Source organism: Macaca mulatta, chromosome 19, assembly GCF_049350105.2.
Source record: "Macaca mulatta isolate MMU2019108-1 chromosome 19, T2T-MMU8v2.0, whole genome shotgun sequence".
Lineage (NCBI taxonomy): Eukaryota > Metazoa > Chordata > Mammalia > Primates > Cercopithecidae > Macaca > Macaca mulatta.
Window position 1 is genome coordinate 10,925,713 of NC_133424.1, and position 24,146 is coordinate 10,949,858.

General features: G+C 52.9%; 1 protein-coding gene across 1 annotated transcript; it reads right to left on the minus strand.

Moving 5' to 3' along the window:
• Window positions 1–13,723: 13,723 nt before the first annotated feature.
• Window positions 13,724–23,861, minus strand: S1PR2 (sphingosine-1-phosphate receptor 2). The gene is made up of 3 exons (XM_001100481.4): window positions 23,691–23,861; window positions 15,807–17,532; window positions 13,724–14,284 (listed from the first exon to the last, which is right to left on the minus strand). The coding sequence occupies exon 2, from the start codon at window positions 17,488–17,490 to the stop codon at window positions 16,429–16,431; it is 1,062 nt and encodes a 353-aa protein (XP_001100481.1). The 5' UTR covers window positions 17,491–17,532; window positions 23,691–23,861; the 3' UTR covers window positions 13,724–14,284; window positions 15,807–16,428.
• Between the last annotated feature and the right edge of the window lie 285 nt (window positions 23,862–24,146).

Below are 24,146 nucleotides of genomic sequence, written 5' to 3' on the forward strand. Positions count from 1 at the left end.
CAGGAATAAAAGCTAGGCCTGCCCTGGCCTTAAATTAAGCCAGAGGGATGTCACATGAGGAGACCCCTTTCTGGAGGGGAAAAAAAAAACCCCACCAATTAACCACAGCTGATTCTCCAGAAGCAATTGGCAAGTTGGGGATCATTAGTTGGTGCAGAGGTAATTGCGATCTTTGCTTCTAAAGTAATGAGCCGGGTGCAGTGGTTCACGCCTGTAATCTCAGCACTTTGGGAGGCGAAGGCGGGCGGATCACAAGGCAGGTGAATCACTTGAAGCCAGGAGTTTGAGACCAGCATGGCTACATGATGAAACCCCGTCTCTACTAAAAATACAAAAAAATAGCTGGACGTGGTGGTGGGCACCTGTAATCGCAGCTCCTGGGGAGGCAGAGGCTGGAGAATTGCTTGAACCTGGGAGGCGGAGGTTGCAGTGAGCCGAGATCGCACCACTGCACTCTAGCCTGGGACACAGAGTGAGACTCCATCTCAAAAAAATAAATAAATAAATAAGGTAACGTACTTATTTAACAGATGAGGCCAGCTGACAGTTGTCATGTGCCATCCCCAAAGTCTACTTGGGTTGTTGAGTGTTGGATGTGAGATTCAAATCTGCTTTTCCTAACTTGATAGTATGCACTTTTAACAGCTATGCCACCACAATTGCCGACAAAAATGAATCACATCCGACCCACTTCATTTCCCTTTTTTTGGACAGACTTGACTATTCCTGGATGAGACATTCAAGGAAGGGTGGTGGCATTGGTTTCTTTGAATGTCTTATCCGAGAATAGTTAAATCTGTCCAATAAAAGGGGGAAGATGGCAGTATCGGGTGTCCAAATTTTGGGCAAGTATGTCAGCTTTGTAGACAAATGGGAAAAAATGGCTAGATATGAGGATGGAGAGATGGTTTAGAAACTGTTTGTAGGTGTGGTGGCTCATGCCTGTAATCCCAGCACTTTGGGAGGCCGAGCCGGGCGGGTCACGAGGTCAGGAGATCGAGACTATCCTGGCTAACACGGTGAAATCCCGTCTCTACTAAAAATACAAAAAACTAGCCGGGCGTGGTGGCGGGCGCCTGTAGTCTCAGCTACTTGGGAGGCTGAGGCGGGAGAATGGCGTGACCCCGGGAGGCGGAGCTTGCAGTGAGCTGAGATCGCACCACTGCACTCCAGCCTGGGCGACAGAGCGAGACTCCTTCTCAACAAAAAAAAAAAAAAAGAAAGAAAGAAACTGTTTGTAGGTTTTTTGTTTGTTTGTTTGTTTGTTTTTAGAGAGGCAGTCTCACTGTGTTGCCCAGGCTGGAGTGCAGTGGTGCAATCATAGCTCACTGCATCCTCCAGCTCCTGGGTTCAAGTGATCCTTCTGCTTCGCCTTCCTGAGTAGCTGGGACTATAGGTGCATGCTACCATGCCCAACTAATATTTAAGATTTTTTTATAGAGCTGGGGGTGTCTCACTGTGTTGCCCAGGCTAGTCTTGAATTCCTGACCTCAAGCGATCTTCCCTGCCTGAGCATCCTAGAGTGCTGGAATTACAGACGTGGGCCACACCACGCCCAGCCACAAACCCTTTGAAGACTGCTAATGAAACAACACTTCCAGGCAATGGTTATCCATGGGTGATCAAACCTTTAGGGAAACGCCAGATGGGGAATTTACAAAGGCAGGGTCAGGCAGATGGCATCCGAACCCCTGGATCATTCTTAGCTATCAGTGAAAAGTGGAAAGACAGGCCAGGCACAGTGACTCATGCCTGTAATCCTAGCACTTTGGGAGGCTGAGGCAGGAGGATCGCTTGAGCCCAGGAGTTCCAGACCAGCCTGGGCAACATAGTGGGACCTTGGTTCTACAGAAAGGTTTTTTGGTTTTTGTTTTGTTTTGCTTTTAAGATGGGGGTCTCACTCTGTCACCCAGGCTGGAGTGCAGGGGTGCAATCTCTGCTCACTGCAGCCTCCACCTCCTGGGCTCAAGCAATCCTCCCCACTCAGCCTCCCAAGCAGCTAGGACTACAGGCGCATGCCACCATGCCCAGCATGCCCAGCTTTTTTTTTTTTTTTTTTTTTTTGTAGACACAGGGTTTCACCATGTTGCCCAGACTGGCCTCCAACCTCTGTGCTCAAGCTGTTTGCCCACCTCAACCACCCAAAGTGTTGGGATTACAGGAGTGAGCCACCACGCCCTGCCCAAAAAAGGTATTGCAGCATTTTTTTAAAAAGTGTTGCTACATTTTAGAGATAAAAAATGGAGTATTTACAAATGAAATTATTTGAGGTCTCAGATTTGCTACAAAATATCCGGTGAGGCTGGCTGGGTGTGGTGGCTGACACCCATAATCCCATAATTTGGGGAGGCCAAGGTAGGTGGATTACTTGAGCCCAAGAATTGGAGACCAGCCTAGGCAACATGGCGAAACCAACCCTTCTTTACAAAAATTAGCCAGACATGGCGGTTTGCACCTGTAGCCCCAGCTACTTGAGAGGCTGAGGCAGGAGGATTGCTTGGGCCTGGGAGGTCGAGGCTGTAGTGAGCTGTGATCACACCACTGCACCCTAGCCTGGGTGACAGTGAGACACTGTCTCAAAAATAAAACAAAACAAAACAAAACAAAAAACCATTGAATAATAATTGATTCAGGCAAGAATGAATCCTGAAAGAGTGAAAGTCTGATGAATAACAGGATATTTATAGAATCTCAAAGTACCTCCCTACAAGAAACTTAATAATTACAAATCGGAAAGCAGTAACTTTGTAGCAGAGACACCTGGCAGATACCACTTGGCCAAGTGGTCAAAATTAACATTACCAGTAATGGGACCAATTGATGGCAGGCTGGGGTCTTCCTGCCAAAAAGGCACAACCTGAATCTAATCATAAGGAAACAGCAGACAAACCCAAGTTGAAAGATATTCTGCCTAATAACTGACCTACACTTTGTTAAAACGTCAAGGTCACAAAAGACAAAAAGGCTCAGAAATTGATCTCAGTGAAAGAAACTAAAAAGACAACTGGAAACAACAAGTGATCTGGGATTTTCTTTTGCTATAAAGGTCAGTGATGTGACACTGGGGAAATCTAATTAGGTTTGCAGATTTCCTGCTTTTGATCATTTTACTGAGGTTATGTTAGAGAATGCCTTGTTTTGGCCAGGTGCAGTGGCTCACGCCTGTAATCCCAGTAGTTTGGGAGGCTGAGGCAGGCGGATCCCCTGAGGTCAGGAGTTCGAGATCACTCTAGCCAACATGGTGAAACCCTGTCTCTACTAGAAATACAAAATTGTGGCATGCGCCTATAATCCCAGCTACTTGGGAGGCTGAGTCAGGAGAATCACCTGAACCCAGGAGGTGGAGGTTGCAGTGAGCCAAGCCTGTACCATTACATTCCAACCTGGGCAACAAGAGTGAAACGCTGTCTAAAAAAAAAAAAAAAAAAAAAAAAATTGTTGAGATGGGCTGGGTGTGGTGGCTCACACCTGTAATCCCAGCACTTTGGGAGGCCAAGATGGGCAAATCACAAAGTCAGGAGTTCAAGACCAGTCTGGCCAACATAGTGAAACCCTGTCTCTACTAAAAATACAAAAAAAAAAAGTTAGCCGGGCCTTGTGGGCACCTGTAATCCCAGCTACTCAGGAGGCTGAGGCAGGAGAATCACTTGAATCCGGGAGGCAGAGGTTGCAGTGAGCTGAGATCTGCCATTGCACTCCAACCCAGGTGACAGAGTGAGACTCCATCTCAAAAAAAAAAAAAAAGAAAGAAAAATTGTTGAGATAGTAATCAAAAATCAAAAGAGCTCAGTTGCTCAGAGGCTGCAGAAACTAGAAATATGAAACCCAGAATTATGCTGTCCAATATTATAGCTAATGATTTCTGTTAATTAAAATTCAATAATATGTAAAATTCAGTCCCTGCCTGCCTCACAGTAGTCCTATTTGTAATGCTCATGACAGTGCTCCTCCAAATTATGGAACCAAGAATGCTTCTTAGAATATGGTGCAAGGGCCAGGCACAGTGACTCACACCTGTAATCCCAGCACTTTGGGAAGCCAAGGTGGGAGGATCGCTTGAGCCCAGGAGTTTGAGTCCAGCTTAGGGAACACGGCAAAAGCCCATGTCTACAAATAAAAAATTTAAAAAGTAGCCAAGCTTGGTGGTAAGTGCCTACAGTCCCAGTTTCTCAGGAGGCTGAGGCAAGAGAATCATTGAGCCTGGGACGTTGAGGCTGCGGTGAGCCGAGATGGCACCACTGCACTCCAGCCTGGGTGACAGAGTAAGACCCTGTCTCCAAAACAACAACAAAATAGAATATAGTGCAAGGCCTACTTTTTATTTTATTTTATTTTATTTTTTGAGATGGAGTTTCGCTCTTGTTGTCCAGGCTGGAGTGCAATGGCAGGATCTCAGCTCACCGCAACCTTTTCTGTATTTTGTATTTTTTTTGTATTTTGTATTTTGTATTTTATATTTTGTACTTTTGTATTTTTAGTAGAGACAGGGTTTCTCCATGTCAGTTAGGCTGGTCTCGAACTCCCGACCTCAGGTGATCCACCTGCCACGGCTTCCTAAAGTGCTGGGATTACAGGCGTGAGCCACTGTGCCCGGCCAAGGACTACATATTTTTAAATTACCAGGGGTTCCTGGTAAAAAAAACGCACACATTTCTAGGTTCATTCCAGACCTGTTTTGTCAGAATCTCTGACCACAGAGTTTGAGAATTTGCATTTAAGCAGGTTCTTCCAGGTCATTCCTTTGTTGGTCCCTGTTAGGTAATAGCCTCCCTGAGGAAAAAAGGAGGTGAAAGTCATCTTGTGTTTCCTGCTGGAAGGACCACTTTAATTTGGGCCCCAAGATTTGAGAGCTATCAACAAACAGGATCCTCAGATCCGGATATTGAGGATGATCAGATGTGACCATGGGCCGGGCGCGGTGGCTCATGCCTGTAATCCCAGCACTTTGGGAGGCTGAGGCGGGTTTATCATGAGGTCAGGAGTTCAAGACCAGCCTGGCCAACATGGTGAAACGCTGTCTCTACTAAAAATACAAAAAAAAAAAAAAAAAAAAAAAAAAATAGCCAGGCGTGGTTGCGGGCGCCTGCAATCCCAGCTACTTGAGAGGCTGAGACAAGGAGAATCTCTTGAACCTGGGAGGCAGAGGTTGCAGTGAGCCGAGATCGGGCTATTGCACTCCAGCCTGGGCAACAGTGCAAGACTCCATCTCACTGGGTGTGAGTGTGCACCCAGTGTACTGAGTGTGGTGGTGCACACCTGTAATCCCAGCTACTCGGAAGGCTGACGTGGGAGAAGCGCTTGAACCTGGGAGGCAGAGGTTGCAGTGAACCAAGACCGCACCACTGTACTCCAGCCTGGGCGACAAGAACGAAACTCTGTCTCAAAAAAAAAAAAAAAAAATTAGCTAGGCGTGGTGGCATGTGCCTGTAATCGCTGCTACTAGAGAAGCTGAGGCAGGAGAGACTCTTGAACCTGGGAGGTGGAGGTTGCAGTGAGCTGAGATTGCGCCACTGCACTCCAGCCTGGGCAACAGAGTGAGACTCCATCTGCAAAAATAAATAAATACATAATTTTTTTTTGAGACGGAGTTTCGCTCTTGTTGCCCTGGCTGGAGTGCAATGGTGCAATCTCCAGCTCACCGCAATCTCCGCCTCCTGGGTTCAAGCGATTCTCCTGCCTAAGCCTCCTGAGTAGCTGGGATTACAGGCATGTGCCAGCTAATTTTGTATTTTTAGTAAAGATGGGGTTTCTCCATGTTGGTCAGTGTGGTCTCGAACTCCCAACCTCAGGTGATTCGCCCACCTCAGCCTCCCAAAGTGCTGGGATTACAGGCATGAGCCACCATGCCAGGCTGAAAATTTTTTTTTTTTTTTTTTTTTTTTTTTTTTTTTTTTTTTTTTTTTTGAGACGGAGTCTCACGCTGTTGCCCAGGCTGGAGTGCAGTGGCGCGATCTCGGCTCACTGCAAGCTCCGCCTCCTGGGTTCACGCCATTCTCCTGCCTCAGCCTCCTGAGTAGCTAGGACTACAGGCGCCCGCCACCGCGCCCGGCTAATTTTTTGTATTTTTAGTAGAGACGGGGTTTCACTGTGGTCTCGATCTCCTGACCTTGTGATCCGCCTGCCTCGGCCTCCCAAAGTGCTGGGATTACAGGCTTGAGCCACCGCGCCCGGCCTGAAAATTTTTTTTTTTTTTTTTTTTTTTTTTTTTTGAGACGGAGTCTTGCTCTATCACCCAGGCTGGAGTTCAGTGGCCGGATATCGGCTCACTGCAAGCTCCGCCTCCCGAGTTCACGCCATTCTCCTGCCTCAGCCTCCCGAGTAGCTGGAATTACAGGCGCCCGCCACCTCGCCCGGCTAGTTTTTTGTATTTTTTTTAGTAGAGATGGGGTTTCACCGCGTTAGCCAGGATGGTCTTGATTTCCTGACCTCGTGATCTGCCTGTCTCGGCCTCCCAAAGTGCTGGGATTACAGGCGTGAGCCACCGCGCCCGGCCTGAAAAATTTTTTTAAAAGATGTGATTGTGGGCCAGGTGCCGTGGCTCACGTCTATAATCCCATCACTTTGGGAGGCCGAGGCAGGCAGATCATGAAGTCAGGAGATCGAGACCATCCTGGCTAACATGGTGAAACCCCGTCTCTACTAAAAATACAAAAAAATTAGCCAGGCATGGTGGTGGGCGCCTGTAGTCCCAGCTACTCGGGAGGCTGAGGCAGGAGAATGGCATGAACCCAGGAGGCGGAGCTTGCAGTGAGCCGAGATCGCGCCACTGCACTCCAGCCTGGGCGAGAGAGCCAGACTCTGTCTCAAAAACAAACAATCAAAAAGATATGATTGTGGTCTTCAATCACTGCCTGGGTTCCAATCCTGGCCCCTTGATTCCCATGCTACTTGACCTTGGGTGAATTACTAACCTCTCTGTGCCTCAGTTTCTTTATCTGTCAAAAAGCCATTAATAGCACCTACTCTATAGGATTATTGTGAGGATTCCAGAAGTTTGCAGATGTCAAATGATTCTAACAGTGCCCAGCACACAAGCACACGTTAGACTTTATTTTTTGAGACAGGGTCTCACTCTGTTGCCCAGGCTGGAGTGCAGTGGCATGCCCATAGCTCACTGCAGCCTCAGTCGCCTGGGCTCAAAGAATCCTCCCACCTCCACCTCCAGAGTGGCCAGGACTATAGACACGTACCACCACACCAGGGTATATATGTATTATTTACTTATTTTTACAGATGGGGTCTCACTATGTTGCCCAGACTCATCTCAAACTCCTGGCCCCAAGTGAGCCTCCTGCCTTGGCCTTCCAAAGGGCTGGGATTACAGGCATGAGTCATCATGCCTGGCCCTATTTTATTTCCTTCTCTTTTTTTTTTTTTCTTTTGAGACGGAGTCTGGTTCTGTCGCCCAGGCTGGAGTGCAGTGTCACAATCTCAGCTCACTGCAAGCTCCGCCCCCCAGGTTCACCCCATTCTCCTGCCTCAGCCTCCTGAGCAGCTGGGACTACAGGCGCCTGCCACCACGCCCAGCTAATTTTTTGTATTTTTTTTTTTTTTTTTTTTTGAGACGGAGTCTAGCTCCGCTGCCCAGACTGGAGTGCAGTGGCCGGATCTCAGCTCACTGCAAGCCCCGCCTCCCGGGTCCACGCCATTCTCCTGCCTCAGCCTCCCGAGCAGCTGGGAGTACAGGCGCCCGCCACCTCGCCCGGCTAATTTTTTTTTGTATTTTTTAGTAGAGACGGGGTTTCACCGTGTTAGCCAGGATGGTCTCGATCTCCTGAACTCGTGATCCGCCCGTCTCGGCCTCCCAAAGTGCTGGGATTACAGGCTTGAGCCACCGCGCCCGGCCTAATTTTTTGTATTTTTAGTAGAGACGGGGTTTCACAGTGTTAGCCAGGACGGTCTCGATCTCCTGGTCTGGTGATCCGCCTGCCTCGGCCTCCCAAAGTGCTGGGATTACAGGCACGAGCCACCGCGCCCGCCTATTTCTTTTTCTTTTCTTTTCTTTTTTTTTTTTTTTTGAGACGGAGTTTCACTTTTGTTGCCTAGGCTGGACTGGAGTGCAATGGTGTGATCTTGGCTCACTGCATCTTCCACCTCCCGGGTTCAAGCAATTCTCCTGCCTCAGCCTCCCAAGTAGCTGGGATTACAGGCACCCACCACCACGCCTGGCTAATTTTGTATTTTTAGTAGAGATGGGGTTTCGCCATGCGGCCAGGCTGATTTCAAACTCCTGACCTCAGGTGATCCGCTCACCTCAGCATTCCAAAGTGCTGGGATTATGGGCATGAGCTATAGCACCTGGCACTATTTTCTTTTCTTTTTTTTCTTTGTTTTTTGTTTGTTTGTTTGTTTTTTCATTTGTTTTTGTGGTCTAAAATAAACTCTTTTAATTGCACATTTGTGTCTTGGGTTATCTGTGGGGTGAGAAACCTCCTCCTCACTTCCAATCCCAGCTATCCAGGTACAATTTGGTGTTGTGGTCCGGCTGTGGGCGAGGGGTAGAGGTGGGTGCAGGGCTGGCCCCCGAGTCTGCACCGACATTTTCAGGGCAGGGAGCTCAGACCATGGTTGTACTTGCACTGCTTCGGGGCCTCAGTGAAGCCCTCACACATGGACAGGTCATTCTCAGTGGTCGGACAGTCCAGGAACTGCCTGATCTTGTAGGCGCAGGGCCCCATCTGCAGGGGCTGTGGGGCAGCACGGGTGGGGGTCTGGCTGGCCTGTCGGCTGCAGCTGCGCTGCGGCTTCCCCAAGGCCTGGTGGCGGTGGTGAGACCTGGGCAATATTAGTCAGAGATGGTGACAGCGGCAGCAGTTCTGTCCAGGGGACAAATGCCACCTTTTTTTGGGGGGGGTGGGGGATGGAGTTTCGCTCCTGTTGCCCAGGCTGGAGTGCAAAGGCACGATCTTGGCTCACTGCAACCTCCACCTCCCGGGTTCAAGCAATTCTCCAGCCTCAGCCTCCAGGCTAGCTGTGATTACAGGCGCCCACCACCACACCCAGCTAAGTTTTTTTTTTTGAGACAGAGTCTCACTCTGTTGCCCAGGCTGGAGTGCAGTGGCACGATCTTGGCTCACTGCAACCTCTGCCTCCCAGGTTCAAGCAATTCTCCTGCCTCAGCCTCCCAAGTAGCTGGGACTACAGGCGCGTGCCACCACGCCCGGCTAATTTTTGTATTTTTAGTACAGACAGGGTTTCACCATGTTGGCCAGGCTGGTCTTGAACTCGTGACTTCATGATCCACCCGCCTTGGCCTCCCAAAGTGCTGGAATTATAGGCATAATCCCAAAATTAGGCACATGGCCTAATTTTGTATTTTTGGTAGAGAGAGGGTTTCACCATGCTGGCCAGGCTGGTTTCAAACTCTTGACCTTGGCTGGGCACAGTGGCTCACGCCCGTAATCCCAGCACTTTGGGAGGCCAAGGCGAGTGGATCACTTGAGACCGGGAGTTTGACACCAGACTGACCAACATGGTGGAAACCCCGTCTCTACTACAAATACAAAAATTAGCCAGACTTGGTGGCACCTGCCTGTAATGCCAGCTACTCGGGAGGCTGAGGCAGGAGAATCTCTTGAACTCAGGAGGTGGAGGTTGCGGTGAGTAGATTGCACTCCAGCCTGGGTGACAGAACAAGACTCTGTCTCAAACAAACAAACAAACAAACAAACAAAAAACTCCTGACCTCAGGTGATCCGCCTGCCTCGGCCTCCCAAAGTGCTGGGATTACAGGCATGAGTCACCGCGCCTGTAATTTTTTTTAGTTCTTTTCTTTTCTTTTTGTTAGGCGGGGTTTCACTTTTGTTGCCCAGGCTGGAGTGCAAAGGCGTGATCTCGGCTCACTGCAAACTGCAGCGCCCAGGTTTAAGCAATTCTCCAGCCTCAGCCTCTGGAGTCGCTGGGATTACAGATGCCCACTACCACACCTGGCTAATTTTGTATTTTTAGTAGAGATGAGGTTTCACCATGCTGGCCAGGCTGGTTTCAAACTCCTGACCTCAGGTGATCCGCTCGCCTCGGCCTCCCAAAATGCTGGAATTACAGGCATGAGCCACCGCGTCTGGCCCTATTTTATTTTCTTCCTAGCACTTAACACTCACTGACATGACCATCATTTGCTTTTGCTTTATTTATTCAACAAGCATTTATTGAGGACCTACTGTGTGTAGGCATTCCAGGCAGAGGGAACAGCAGGTGCAAAGGCCCTGGGGTGGGAACATGCTAAATAGTGTTTAAGATGTTACAGATAGCCAGGCGTGGTGACTCATGCCTGTAATCCCAGCACTTTGGAAGGCTGAGGTGGGCGGAGCACTGAGCCCAGGAGTTTGAGACCAACCTGGGCAACATGGTGAAACTCTGTCTCTACAAACAATACAAAAAAGTAGGCCAGTGTGTTGGCACATACGTGTAGTTCCACCTACTTGGGAGATTGAGGTGGGAGGATGGCTTGAGCCCAGGAGGTCAAGGCTTCAGTGAGCTGTGATTACGCCACTGAACTCCAGCCTGAGTGACAGAGCCAGACCCTGCATCAAAAAAAAAAAAAAAAAAAAAAGATGCTAGAGAGCTATAAATAGCCAGGCAAGGAGGTTCACACCTGTAATCTCAGCACTTTGGGAGGTTGAGGCGGGGAGATCTCTTAAGCCCAGGAATTCAAGACCAGCCTGGGCAACACGGCAGAACCATGTCTCTACAAAAGAAGAAAATTAGCAGGCTTATAATGCCAGCTACTAGGAAGCCTGAGGTGGAAGGATCATCTGAGCCCATGAGCCCATGAGGTTGAGGCTGCAGTGAGCTGTGATTGCACCGCTGCACTCAAGCCTGGGTAACAGAGTGAGACCTTCTCTCAAAAAAAAACAAAACGCTGGAAATACATTAGTAAATAAGGCAGGTGCAGTCCTATATTCATGGTGCTTGTATTTTAATGGCGGTAGACACAGATAAATTGATATATATTGGGTTGGTGCTAAAGTCATTGCAGTTTTTGCCATTAAAAGTCATTGCATAGGCTGGGTGCAGTGGCTCAAGCCTGTAATCCCAGCACTTTGGGAGGCTGAGACGGTGGATCACGAGGTCAGGAGATCGAGACCATCCTGGCTAACACGGTGAAACCCCGTCTCTACTAAAAAATACAAAAAAGTAGCCAGGCGAGGTGGCGGGTGGCCTGTAGTCCCAGCTACTCGGGAGGCTGAGGCAGGAGAATGGCGTAAACCCGGGAGGCAGAGCTTGCAGTGAGCTGAGATCCGGCCACTGCACTCCAGCCTGGATGACAGAGCGAGACTCCCATCTCAAAAAAAAAAAGTCATTGCAGGTTGGGCGCGGTGGCTTATGCCTGTAATCCCAACACTTTGAGAGGCCGAGGTGGGTGGATCACGAGGTCAGGAGATCGAGACCATCCTGGCTAACACGGTGAAACCCCGTCTCTGCTAAAAACTACAAAAAAATCAGCTGGACGTGCTGGTGGGCATCTGTAGTCCCAGCTACTCGGGAGGCTGAGGCAGGAGAATGGCGTGAACCCAGGAGGTGGAGTTTGCAGTGAGCCGATATCGTGCCACTGCACTCCAGCCTGGACGACAGAGCGAGACTCCGTCTCAAAAAAAAAAAAAAGTCAATATGTCTTTTGCCATTAAAAGAAATGGCAGGCCGGGCGCGGTGGCTCAAGCCTGTAATCCCAGCACTTTGGGAGGCCGAGGCGGGTGGATCACGAGGTCAGGAGATCGAGACTATCCTGGCTAACATGGTGAAACCCCGTCTCTACTAAAAATACAAAAAACTAGCCGGGCGTGGTGGCGGGCGCCTGTAGTCTCAGCTACTTGGGAGGCTGAGGCGGGAGAATGGCGTGAACCCGGGAGGCGGAGCTTGCAGTGAGCCGAGATCACGTCACTGCACTCCAGCCTGGGAGACACAGCGAGACTCCGTCTCAAAAAAAAAAAAAAAAAAAAAAAAGAAATGGCAAAAGTCATTGTGATTTTTGCCATTAAAGGTAATGGCAAAAACTGCAATGACTTTTGCACCAACTTAATCATATACTGATAAGCAAGTGAAGAGGAAGGAGGTGGCCAGGGAGGGCCTCTCTGAGGAGGTGGCATTTGAACAGAGTCCTGAAGGGGGAGATAGAGAACCCTGTGGGTACCTGGGGAAAATCTACTGGCTCCAGCCTGGTCTGTGCCTTTTTCCCCCACCCCACCCCCAATCCCATCTAGGGTTCAGGTTTCCAAACAGAGGTTGTTGTCTCAACTGCTAGAGAAGGGGAATTCCGATGGGGGTTGCAGGCCCTCGGCCTCTGCGGTCTGCCTTCTCTCTCACTGGCTGTCCTAGTCTTAGAGCTGGTGTTGCCGTGTGGGGCTCCAGCTGGGGGATCTAGGGTCCCCCATCTGTTCATGCCTGAAATCCCAGCACTTTGGGAGGCCAAGGTGGAGGCAGGAGGATCACTTGAGTCCAGGATTTCCAGACCAGCCTGGGCAACATAGGGAGACCCCCCTCTACAAAAAAATAAATAAATAAAAATTCAAAAATTAGCCGGGCATGGTGGTACATGTCTGTGGTCCCAGCTACTTGGAAGGCTGAAATGAACCATGGTGGCACCAACTGCACTACAGCCTAGGCAACAGAGCAAGACCTTGTCTCAAAAACAAAAACAAAAACAAAAACTCTAGATCTGTCTTCAAAGGAGTCACTGAGCCGGCTGCCTGCAGACAAAAGAGGAGGATGTCACCAGTGAGCCCACTGAGGGACCCACTCCAGGCTGCATCCTGTCTTGGCTTCTCCTGGTTCTTGATGAACTTCGTGACTCCTCCTTCCATGGCAAAGAGGGGGCTGAGTGGCCTCTCTCTCTCTCTCTTTTTGTTCTGCTCTGTCACCCAGGCTGGAGTGCAGTGCCGTGATCTCGGCTCACTGCAACCTCCACCTCCCCAGTTCAAGCAATTCTCTTGCCTCAGCCTCCCGAGTAGCTGGGACTACAGGCGCCCACCACCACACCCAGCTAATTTTTGTATTTTTTGCAGATCCGGGGTTTCACCATGTTGGCCAGGCTGGTCTCAAACTCCTGATCTCAAGTGATCTGCCCACCTCAGCCTCCCGAAGTGCTGGAATTATAGGAGTGAGCCACTGCACTCAGCTGAGTGGCCTCTCTCTAGCCCAGTGGTGGATCCAGTGTGGTCTGGAGTCAGCCTGCTTGGGTTCAAACTCAGACAGGCGCTACCCCGACTAGTGCTGTGTGACTCTGAGCAGTTTGCTTGATCTCTCTGAACTCACACCTCCATGAGAGTTTATAGTAACTTCTACCTCCTGAGCAGTCAAGTCTTTACACCTGGAAAGTGCTCGGTGGAGATCAGCCATTACTTTTGGGAACACCGAGTCTAAGGGTGGGTATCTGGGTTCTTTGTACCCTCCTCAAACCATCTCTCCAGCTCCCCGGGAGGCACATACAACTGGGAGGATGTAAGAGCCTCCCACCACCCGCCAGGCTGTCTCTTTCAGGGAAAGCAGGGAGATCCCAGGCCTAGTTAATCCCCGGGAGGGGCAGGAGAGTTGCCCCTGAGAAAGATCCCGGTTGACCTCTGTTTTCTCCTGGCTCAGGCCAGGTTAAGGGTGTCAGGGGCACAGAATGGGAAGGTTGGCAAAGGATGAGTTACTCAGGCAGCAGCCCCCCTACCGTTCCATCCAGCCCAGCCATGGGGCGCTCCTGGGGGAAAGTGCTCCCTGAAAAGACACACCAACCACCAGAAAGAGAAACTGAACCGTTTATTAGCCTAGGTCTGGGTTTCAGGCATTGCGGGGGCATGTCTGGGGAGCTCTATGAGAGGAAACAAGCCCCTGACTGGCTCCTTGCCCCCCAAAGACCCGCTCCCCCAGGCTTCGCATTCACAAGAAATTACTCTGAGGCATGAGGTTTCCTTCCCCAAGGTGAGCTGCACCCCAGCTCTCCAGTGGGGGGAGGGGCCAGCAATTCCAAAGGGGTCTGGGCAGGACCAGAGCTCCCTGACTTTGGCAGCTTCAACACAGACATGAGAAGACAGGACAGCATTCATTCTGGGGAAATGTAATGGGGAGAGGGGGGTCACAGACATCACGCCTATGCGCGCACCCACACCCACACACACACACACACACACACATAAATATACGTTTGTACCGTAACATCCCTTCCATTATCCACAGGTCTTTATGAAATCCTTCTGGGGCAGGTTAGGGGAGACTGTCCCTAGGAAATGTCCCTAGCCACTGCCACTCCCATGCTCCATTCAATATAAGTTGAAAGATGAAGGCCGGGCACAGTGGCTCATACCTGTAATCCCAGCACTTTGGGAGGCCAAGGCGGGCAGATCACTTGAGGTCAGGAGTTTGAAACCAGCCTGGCCAACATAGTGAAACCCCGTCTCTACTAAAAATACAAAAATTAGCCAGGCGTGGTGGCAGGTGCCTATAGTCCCAGCTACTCGGGAGGCTAAAGCAGGAGAATTGCTTGAACCCGGGAGATGGAGGTGGCAGCGAACGGAGATTGAACCACTGCCCCACTCCGGCCTGGGTGACAGAGTAGACTCCATCTGAAAAACAAAACAAAACAAAAATCTTGAAACCGTGTCAAAACAAAAAAAATCTTGAAAGAAGACACAGCAGGGTTCAGGCTCAAGGCTTCTCTCTGCCTTGCTCGGGAGACCTGGTACTTTAGCTGGGGCTGCAGGTGTGGACCCAAAAATAGCCTGGGGGTGGCTGTTTTTGAAAGGAGGGTGTCTGTGCAAACATCGCCCCCAGAATTTTCTCAAGTTGCGCCCTACCCCACATCAAGAGTCCCAAAGCCCTCCCCAGCCACCCACACTGGTTTTTCCCACTTGTGCCCCAAATAGTGCAATTGACCAATGAGGTCTGAGAATGAGGAATGGACCTCAGTCGCCATCCCCTCCCCACCTCCAGCCGTGGTTTCCGGGCCTCAGAGAGAAGAGGAGAAGTCATCAAGTGGCAGCTGATAAAATTTGGGGAAGCTGTGGATTTGGGCTCTGGAGGGTCAGAGAGGAGGCCTCTAGCTCCTCGGGACAGTGGTTCCGAAGTGGCACGAAGTTGCCCAGAGAAAGTGGCAGGAGGAATACATTCGAAAAGGAGAAATCAGTGCAGGAATGGGGGCCAGAAGAAAATGTAGAAATTCTTTGTACCGCTAGGTGCAGTGGCTCACACCTGTAATCCTACACTTCGGGAGGCCAAGGCGGGTGGATCATGAGGTCAGGAGTTCGAGACCAGCCTGGCCCACATGGTGAAACCCCGTCTCTACTAAAAATACAAAAAAAAAAAAAAAAAAAAAAAAAAAGGCCGGGCGCGGTGGCTCAAGCCTGTAATCCCAGCACTTTGGGAGGCCGAGACGGGCGGATCACGAGGTCAGGAGATCGAGACCATCCTGGCTAACATGGTGAAACCCCGTCTCTACTAAAAAATACAAAAAAAAACTAGCCAGGCGAGGTGGCGGGCGCCTGTAGTCCCAGCTACTCGGGAGGCTGAGGCAGGAGAATGGTCTAAACCCGGGAGGCGGAGCTTGCAGTGAGCTGAGATCCGGCCACTGCACCCCAGCCTGGGCGACAGAGCAAGACTCTGTCTCAAAAAAAAAAAAAAAAAAAAAAAAAAAAAAAAAATTAACCGGGCGTGGTTGTAGGCACCTGTAATCCCAGCTACTCAGGAGGCTCAGGCAGGAGAGTCACTTGAACCCCGGAGGTGGAGGTTGCGGTGAGCTGAGACTGCACCACTGCACTCCAGCCTGGGCAACAGAGCGAGACTTCACCTCAAAAAAAAAAAAAAAAAAAAGGCCGGGCACGGTGGCTCACGCCTGTAATCCCAGCACTTTGGGAGGCCGAGGCGGGCGGATCACGAGGTCAGGAGATCGAGACCATCCTGGCTAACACGGTGAAACCCTGTTTCTACTAAAAGTACAAAAAATTCGCCAGGTGTGGTGGTGGGCACCTGTAGTCCCAGCTACTCGGAAGGCTGAGGCAGGAGAATGGCGTGAACCCAGGAGGCAGAGCTTGCAGTGAGCCGAGATCATGCCGCTGCACTCCAGCCCGGGAAACAGTGCAAGGCTCCGTCTCAAAAAAAAAAAAAAAAAAATCCTTTGTACCAGGTAGTAAAGCGCTCCTGCCCTGAAGTCCCCTTAAATGCTGCCTACCCTCACCCTGGCTCTTCACAGGTCCCCTGCCCTGGACTTCCCAGGATCCAGTTCTAAAGGGGTCACACCAGTCACCGGACTGGCCCTCAGGACCCCACTGCAACACTGCTATGTGACTAGTCAGTGCCTTATCTGGCCTTTCCAGGTGTGAAATATTTGTAACATCACCCAGGTCTGTGGGGCGGGGGCATCTGGCTCGGCAGCCCCACGTCTCTGTCTGGGGTCACCCAGTGGCCTCTCCATGAACCCCTCTGCCTTGGCCTGGTTGTTGGTCCACCCCCACCTCAGACCACCGTGTTGCCCTCCAGAAACGTGGGCGACGTGGGCATGTGCATGCCCCTCTCCAGGGAGCTGGAGCTGCGGAGTGGCAGGAGGTGGTGGCCCGGGGTCCCGTCCCGCCTCCGTCCTTGCACCCCCACCCCCGGCCGCCAGCACTGCAGCGGCCGAAGCACCTCCCGACGCAGGTCCCGGCTGCGCCACGTGTAGATGACAGGGTTGAGCAGCGAATTCAGGGTGGCGAAGGCGAAAAAGTAGTGGGCTTTGTAGAGGATCGGGCAGGAGTGGACGGGACAGGCATAGTCCAGAAGGAGGATGCTGAAGGCGGGCAGCCAGCAGACGATAAAGACACCTAGCACGATGGTGACCGTCTTGAGCAGGGCTAGGGTCTGCGGGCCAGCCACGTCAGCGTGGCTTGAGCGGACCACGCAGTAGATGCGCACGTACAGCGCCACGATGGCCAACAGGATGATGGAGAAGATGGTCACCACGCACAGCACATAATGCTTCGCGTAGAGAGGCAGGACAGTGGAGCAGGCCTCAAGGTGGCCCAGGCAGTTCCAGCCAAGGATGGGCAGGCCACCGAGGACCAGAGAGATGAGCCACGAGGCCCCGATGAGCAGGAGCATGCGGCAGCTCTTGTCGCTGCCGTACAGCTTGACCTTGGCAATGGCCACGTGGCGCTCGATGGCGATGGCCAGGAGGCTGAAGACAGAGGCAGAGAGCGTGATGAAGGCAGAGCCCTCCCGGGCAAACCACTGCACGGGCGTCAGCCTCAGCGTGACAGAGCCGGAGAGCAAGGTATTGGCTACGAAGGCCACGCCTGCCAGCAGATCAGAGGCAGCCAGGTTACCCAGAAACAGGTACATTGCGGAGTGGAACTTGCTGTTTCGAGCCACTGCAATGAGTACCAGAAGGTTTTCCACCACGATGGCGCAACAGAGGATGACGATGAAGGCCGAGGCCACCTGGCGGGAGGTCGTCTCCTGCGTTTCCAGCGTCTCTTTGGTATAATTATAGTGTTCCTGGACCTTGTTGGGGTTCAGGTACTCCGAGTACAAGCTGCCCATGGTGGGGCTCAGAGGCCTGCTGGGGCCATGGGGCTGTCAGAACTGCAGAGAAGACAGACAGACAATAGGTCAGAGCTATGGGTGCTACCTGGGCTCTGGCCTCAGATGTGCTGAGATTCAATTTCTTGCTCTGTTACTCTTCGAGGAAGGGCCACATGAATTCAGAATCATCATCATCCCCGTTTACAGACAGGAAACCCAGAGAGGTTAATTCACTTTCCTAAAGTCTCAAATTTAACCAGCGGCAGGGCCAGAGAGGCTGGCTCTGCGGCCTCTTATAAGCCCTAGGCTACACTCTTTCTTATTTATTTTATTTATCTATATTTTAAAGACAAGGTCTTGCTCTGCCTCAGGCTGGAGTGCAGTGGCGTAATCATAACTCCCTGCAGCCTTGAACTCCTGGGCTCAAGTGATCCTCCCACCTCAGCCTCCCACCTCAGCTTCAGCTACAAGCACATGCCACCATGCCTGGCTAATTTTTTTTTTTTGAGACAGAGTCTCGCTCTGTTGCCCAGGCTGGAGTGCTGTGGCACACTTGGCTCACTGCAACCTCCTCCTCCTGGGTTCAAGTGATTCTCCTGCCTCAGCTTCCTGAGTAGCTGGGATTACAGGCACCTACCGCCACACCCAGCTAATTTTTTTTATTTTTAATAGAAACGACATTTCACCATGTTGGCCAGGATGGTCTCGAATTTTTGACCTCGTGATCCGCCTGCCTCGGCCTCTCAAAGTGCTGGGATTACCATTGTGAGCCACCGGGCCCGGCCGCCTGGCTAATTTTTTTTTTTTTTTTTTTTTGTAGAGATTGGGTCTCACTGTGTTGTCCAGGCTGGTCCTGAACTCCTGGCCTCAAGCAATTCTCCTTGGCCTCTCAAAGCAATGAGATTACAGGCATGAACCAAGACATCTTGCCTATTTTAATTTTCATTATTATTTTCTAGAGATACGGTCTTGCTCTGCCACCCAGGCTGGAGTGCAGTGGCATGATCATAGCTCACAGTCGACTCAACTCCTGGGCTCAAGTGATCCTCCTACTTTAGCCTCCTGAGTAGCTACACGCTTTCAAAGGGACAGAAGCTCCCCCAAATAGCATGAAAAATATAATGTGGACTTCCAGAAACCTTGCCCACCTGCCCAGAGAGCAAGCCCTAGGCAGGGCCTGGAGGGTTTGTCTCTTCTCTGGAACACACAGGCGCCTTCAGCCTCATGCTGACCTGGGTCAGGGCGAATCTCACCACTGATAGCTCCATGCCCTGCTCATTCATTACCACGCACTAACGCTGGATTTCAGGCTGGGTCTAAGTCTTAAGGCCACCGGTGTTCCCAAGATAAGGTCTTGGGGAGACACCAGGGCGGCCCTGAGGTTCAAACATCCCAGAGGTCATACCATCTTCAAGGACACAGACCTTGGAGACAATCCAGAGTTTGCTCCCATTCCACCTCTGAAACACTGGGCAAGTTCCTAGATGCTGTCTCAGCCTGAACCTCCTTATCCGTGCAATGGAGAGAAGAAAGCCCACTTCATGGGGGTGATGGGAAAATCCTTTTAAATGACGCATGAGGCACGTTTAGCTCATAGTAAGCACTCAACAAATACCGCCGAATGTTACTAGCTCCCCTCTTTCCTCCAATCCTTTGGAAAGGGAAGGGATGTAAGCCAACCAGATGAGATCTCCAACAGCCTGTTCTCATCAGCACCATCTAGCTCTGCCCTGGGACAGAAGGTCCTGCGCGGATGGGCAGGGCGCTGGCACCCCCTCCCCAGCCAGGATGAAATCCAGATGTGAGGCCCCTGGAACAAACTGGGTGGAGTCCTCACTCTGCAGTCACATCCGGTGTGAGGAAGGCGGGATGTGGGGGGAGTCAGGATGGGAGAGACCCCATCTGGGAGGTCCTGGCTGGGAGGATGGGGCAGCTTTGCTCAAGTCATGTGAGTGGTGGAGGGGTGTGCAGCCCTGCCGGGAGGGGGTAAGGCATTTGTTCCATGAAAGCCTGAGTCACCCCCCCACCCCCTCCCATCCCTCCACCCCAACCCCTCCCAGCCCCCCCACCGCCACCCACCAAGGAAAACTGAGCCGTGGGGGGAGGGGGCGGAACCGCCACCCACCAAAGAAAACTGAGCCGTGGGGGGAGGGGTGGGGAGAGGCGCTCTCGGGCAGAGAGGATGAGAGGCAGACACCATGGCCTTCCCCCAGCTTGGGCGTAGGGTTAGGGGGGTGTCAGAGGAGCCAATGCAGTGTATGCCTTTTATGAAGGGAGAGGAAGTTCCAGCCCGTAGTCAAACGGGAGGAAGCGGGGAGAATAAGGGGAGTCCTCCCCAGGTCCCTAGAAACACGTCTGGCAAAGACTGTGTGTACCGTTCCAGAAAAGTCTGGTTAGGCCAGTTCTCCTGAGCCCAGGAGTGATGGAGGCTTCCGGAGTCACCCAGCCATCTCAGTTCCTGGCCACCCCCTCCAAGGGGCATCCTGACCCCTGGCTGGACAGAGGCAGCTGCTCCCCCAGGGCGGAGGGACATCCGTCCTAGTTTGGGAACAGACAAGGGCTTGTGCACGTCCCCGGGGACTGCTGCCCCTCCCAGATAGCCACACAGAGGCCCCTTGTTCCTTTGCTGGACGGAGCCCCAGGGATCTTGATGCCCTCTGCACACTGCAGCCAGTCCCAGGCAGGCTTGGGCCCAGGCTGCGGCGGGATCACACACAGCTGACGGGCCGGCAACAGCCCACGCCCTGATTGGCTCATTTTCAATCCAAGGGCACTGAGCGATTTGCCTATTGGCCCGTGCTTTCCATCTTCAGCCTCTGATTGGTCCAGTTGGGGGCGCTCTATGGCCAGCCCTACTGATGGGGTCCTTTACAGGCGACGGGAGCTCAGGCTTTCCAAGGATAGAGTTAATGCTATGTGGACGTCCCTAGGGGGAGTTTGAACCGCAGCCTGACCGCTGGGTCACCCCGACCAGACGCCCCCAGGCTGCCCTGGCCTGCTGGGCCCCTCCTGGGGTTCATAAGTGAGAATCAAGGTCCCTTTCCAGGCCTGGGAAGAAGACTGTGCAGTGCAGCCGCCCCCTCTGCTGCTCGCCAAGAGATTTACTGTGGCTTCCTGGAGAAATAAGAAATATATTCAGGACGGGTGTGGTGGCTCATTCCTGTAATCCCAGCACTCTGGGAAGCCAAGGCGGGCCTATCACCTGAGATCATGAGTTCGAGACCAGCCTGACCAACATGGTGAAACTCCCCACTCTATTCAAAATACAAAAAAAAAAAATTAGCCGGGCGTGGTGGTGTGCGCCTGTAATCCCAGCTACTCGGGGGACTGAAGCAGGAAAACCACGTGAACCTGGGAGACAGAGGTTGCAGTGAGCCGAGATCGCAGCCACTGTACTCCAGCCTGGGTGACAGAGCGAGACTCTGTCTCAAAACAAAGCAAAACGAAATGAAATGAAATGTGTTCAGCCCTTGCATCCCAGGGACTGATCAAACAATCTTTCTTCTTCCCTGAGAGGAAGACTGGGGGCGCTGCGCTCTCACCTTCTGCAGCCCGGGGAGGTTAAGGCGTTCACAGAGGGAGAGGCAGCTCTCCTAGAGAAGGGGAAACTGAGGCCCATATTTTATCCAAGCCTCACTTTAACCACTAGGACTTTACTGAGGCAAGCACTTAGGTGGTTGACACGTCCCAGAAAGAGGAAGCAGGGCACTGAGGTTGGAGCTGGCGGAAGAGTCACCCCCTAGGTGGACTGTGGCCTAGCCTGTGTCCCCTCCCTGTGTTAGGTTACCAGGTTTTGAGAAGGACACAGAGCCTGTCTCCTAGTCACCTTCACCAAGTCCTTCCTGACTCCCTCTCAGAAGCTCAGAAAGAGGCCACTGGGCTCACATAGAATGTCCAGGCCTGAAATGGAACAGGAGGGACAAGTGATGGGGTTTGGAAGGAAGGGAAGAGAGATAGACTCAGACGACTGTTTGGCTGCAGATTAGGAGAGGGGAAGGATGGAGGAAGCCTCAGTGGCTTCTAAGCTCCTCTCCACCCACTCCCAGTTCCAGAGAGGCAGGCCCTGTGGTTACAGTTCCCCCTGGTCACCCATGGAGCCCCCATGGTAGCCACCCTACTTTTTGGTTTCCCTGTGGTTGTCAGGACCCCCTACCCTGCCATTCTCTACCAAGCAGCCAGGGGGAGCTTTTAAACTCGTAACTCCATGTCACTCCCCAACTCCAAATCCTCCCATGGCTCCCTATAGCCCAAGTAGCATGGCCCCTGCCCACAAAGCTTCCTCCCATTCTCCCCCAGGGCCATTCCACTCCAACCACACTAAGCCTCCTCCATGCTACCCCCACCCCTACCTGCAAGCCTTTGCCCCTGCTGTTCTTTTTGGGGCACACTTTCCCTCAATTTTTTCTGAGACAGACACTCAGTCTGCTGCCCAGATTGGAGTGCAGTGGTGTGATCTCAGCTCACCGCAACCTCTGCCTCCTGAGTTCAAGCGATCCTTCTGCCTCAGCCTCCTGAGTAGCTGGGGTTATAGGCACCCACCACCACACCCAGCTAATTTTTGTATTTTTAATAGAGATGGGGTTTCACCATGTTGGCCAGGCTGGTCTGGAACTTCTGACTTCAGGTGATTCACCTGCCAAAGCCTCCGAAACTGCTGGGATTACAGGCGTGAGCCACCGCGTCTGGCCTTTCCCCAAATCTTCGAATGACTGTCTCTCCATCTTTCTGGTTTCTATTTAAAGGTCATTTCCTCAGAGGGGACTCCCCTGACCTCTAGTCTACAATAGCAGCTGTCTCCAAGCCTTTTCTAATCACAGAATATTGTTTTATTATCTGCGCAGCGCTTGCCACTATGGGAAACTATCATGATATTTCTCCTTTTCTGTCTGGCTTCCACCTAGACAGTCAATGGGTAAGGCCAGGGAGCAAGTCAGCTATCAGCCCCTACAGGGATGCCTGGCACAAAGAAAACACTCAGAAAACGTGTGGAATGGGCAAATGAATGAATGAATGAATGAATGAATGAACCAACGAACAAAGGAGACCCTAGTGGGTTCCCAAGGGTGGAATCTCCTAATTTCAGCCCAGACCCAAACAACAACGAAGGAGCCTGGAGACACCTCTGGTCCCCGGGCAGCGCCCCCACCGCCCACCATCAACCAGGCAAAGCCCAGCGTGTCTCCATGGAGATGGCAGCAGGACCCGCCCCCGCGCTGACCCGCACTCTCGGCTTCCTTATCTGGCCTAGGAATGCGCGGTATCCACACTCGCTTGCGCTGGAGCCACGCCTCCTCTCCCCCCTACCGCTACGAGACCACCCCAACGTCTCCAAGCGGGACTGGAAGGACTCCTCTCCGTCCCGCCAGGGGTCCCGCCTCGAGATTCTGGGAAGACTGGGGGTGGGGGACCAGATCGTAGCAGCAGCTGCACCGCGAGTTCCGCGCCTGCCCGAGTCGCCCCACGCGGGGGACCGTGGGCTCAGCGCGCGGCGCCCGGAGCATCTGACAAGGACAGAGACAGAGGGGGTGGAAATCCCCGGGTGAGTCAACCCGTGCCGGAGAAGGGGGCGAGTTCCGACGCTCAGCCCGGCCAGGGGCCACGCGGGGTCCGCGCCACGCGCGCCTTCACCCACGACCCATCCCTGAGCCGGAGTTGAAAGAGGAGGCGCCTAAGCCACGCAGTCACTTTTTCTTTCCTTCCAAAACAAAGCCACGCCCCCTCGGGGGAACCGGAGGAGCAAACAACTTGGGGAAACCGAGGCAGACAGCCCGACATGCGACCGCCCTCCCCGTGGGTGCCGCCCCTTGGCTTGGAGGCTCCACGGCGCGCACATCCTTTTGCCCTCGCTCAGCAGGAGTCAGCCAGGAGGGGTGCTGCACCCCTCCCCCAAACACACTCCCCAAGACCCTGGTCCCCGGGCACAGCGTCCAGCCTCCCAAAGACTCCAGTCGAAAGCGCTCGGATTCCGCCTTCTCCCCGGCGCCAACTTCCTGCCGCTGAGAAAGGCGGGGAGCACAGTCTGGGGGTTCGCGGCCGAAGCAGTGGGGGCCGCCCGGACTCTTGGAGAGGGCGCACGGTGACCACCCGCTCTGTGCAGCAGGAACCCAGGCGGCGCGTGCGCGCCCCAGCCTCCCGATCGGGGCCCCCTAGCTCGGATCCCGAGACCTCAGGGGACCAGGGCCCGCCCTTTCTGCTTCCTTGTCTTTACGCGCGCTCACCTGGCTAGGCCGGCCCGGCTCCCGGCCCTGGCCGGAGGGGCCTTGGCGTCTGCGTCCCCAGGGCGGCCGCGGCTGGGGCTGGGGTTGCCCGCCGGGCTCGGCTACGTCCCGGGGCTGGGACGAGGGACAGTGGGGGGGCGGGGTGAGCCGCCACCGCCTCTGCCCCCCGCTCGCCCCGCCCTCCTCTCCTCCCCTTTCCGGCGGCGGCTGCAATGAATTCCAGATGTGGCCTGCCGGCTGGCCGGGACGCACGCGGGGGCAGACAGGAGCTGCACGGAGGGCCCCTTTGTCCGCCCCCCCACCTCTCGCTTTGCCCCTCCCAGCCCCCACCCGTGAGAACCGGCCAGCGGGAAACGTCACGCAGCCTAGTGACGTCACAGTACTCTTGGCCAGGTGGCCTCAACCTGAAACAGCTGTCTTCAACTCCAGGTTACCTCTGGGCTCTCCCCGGGACCC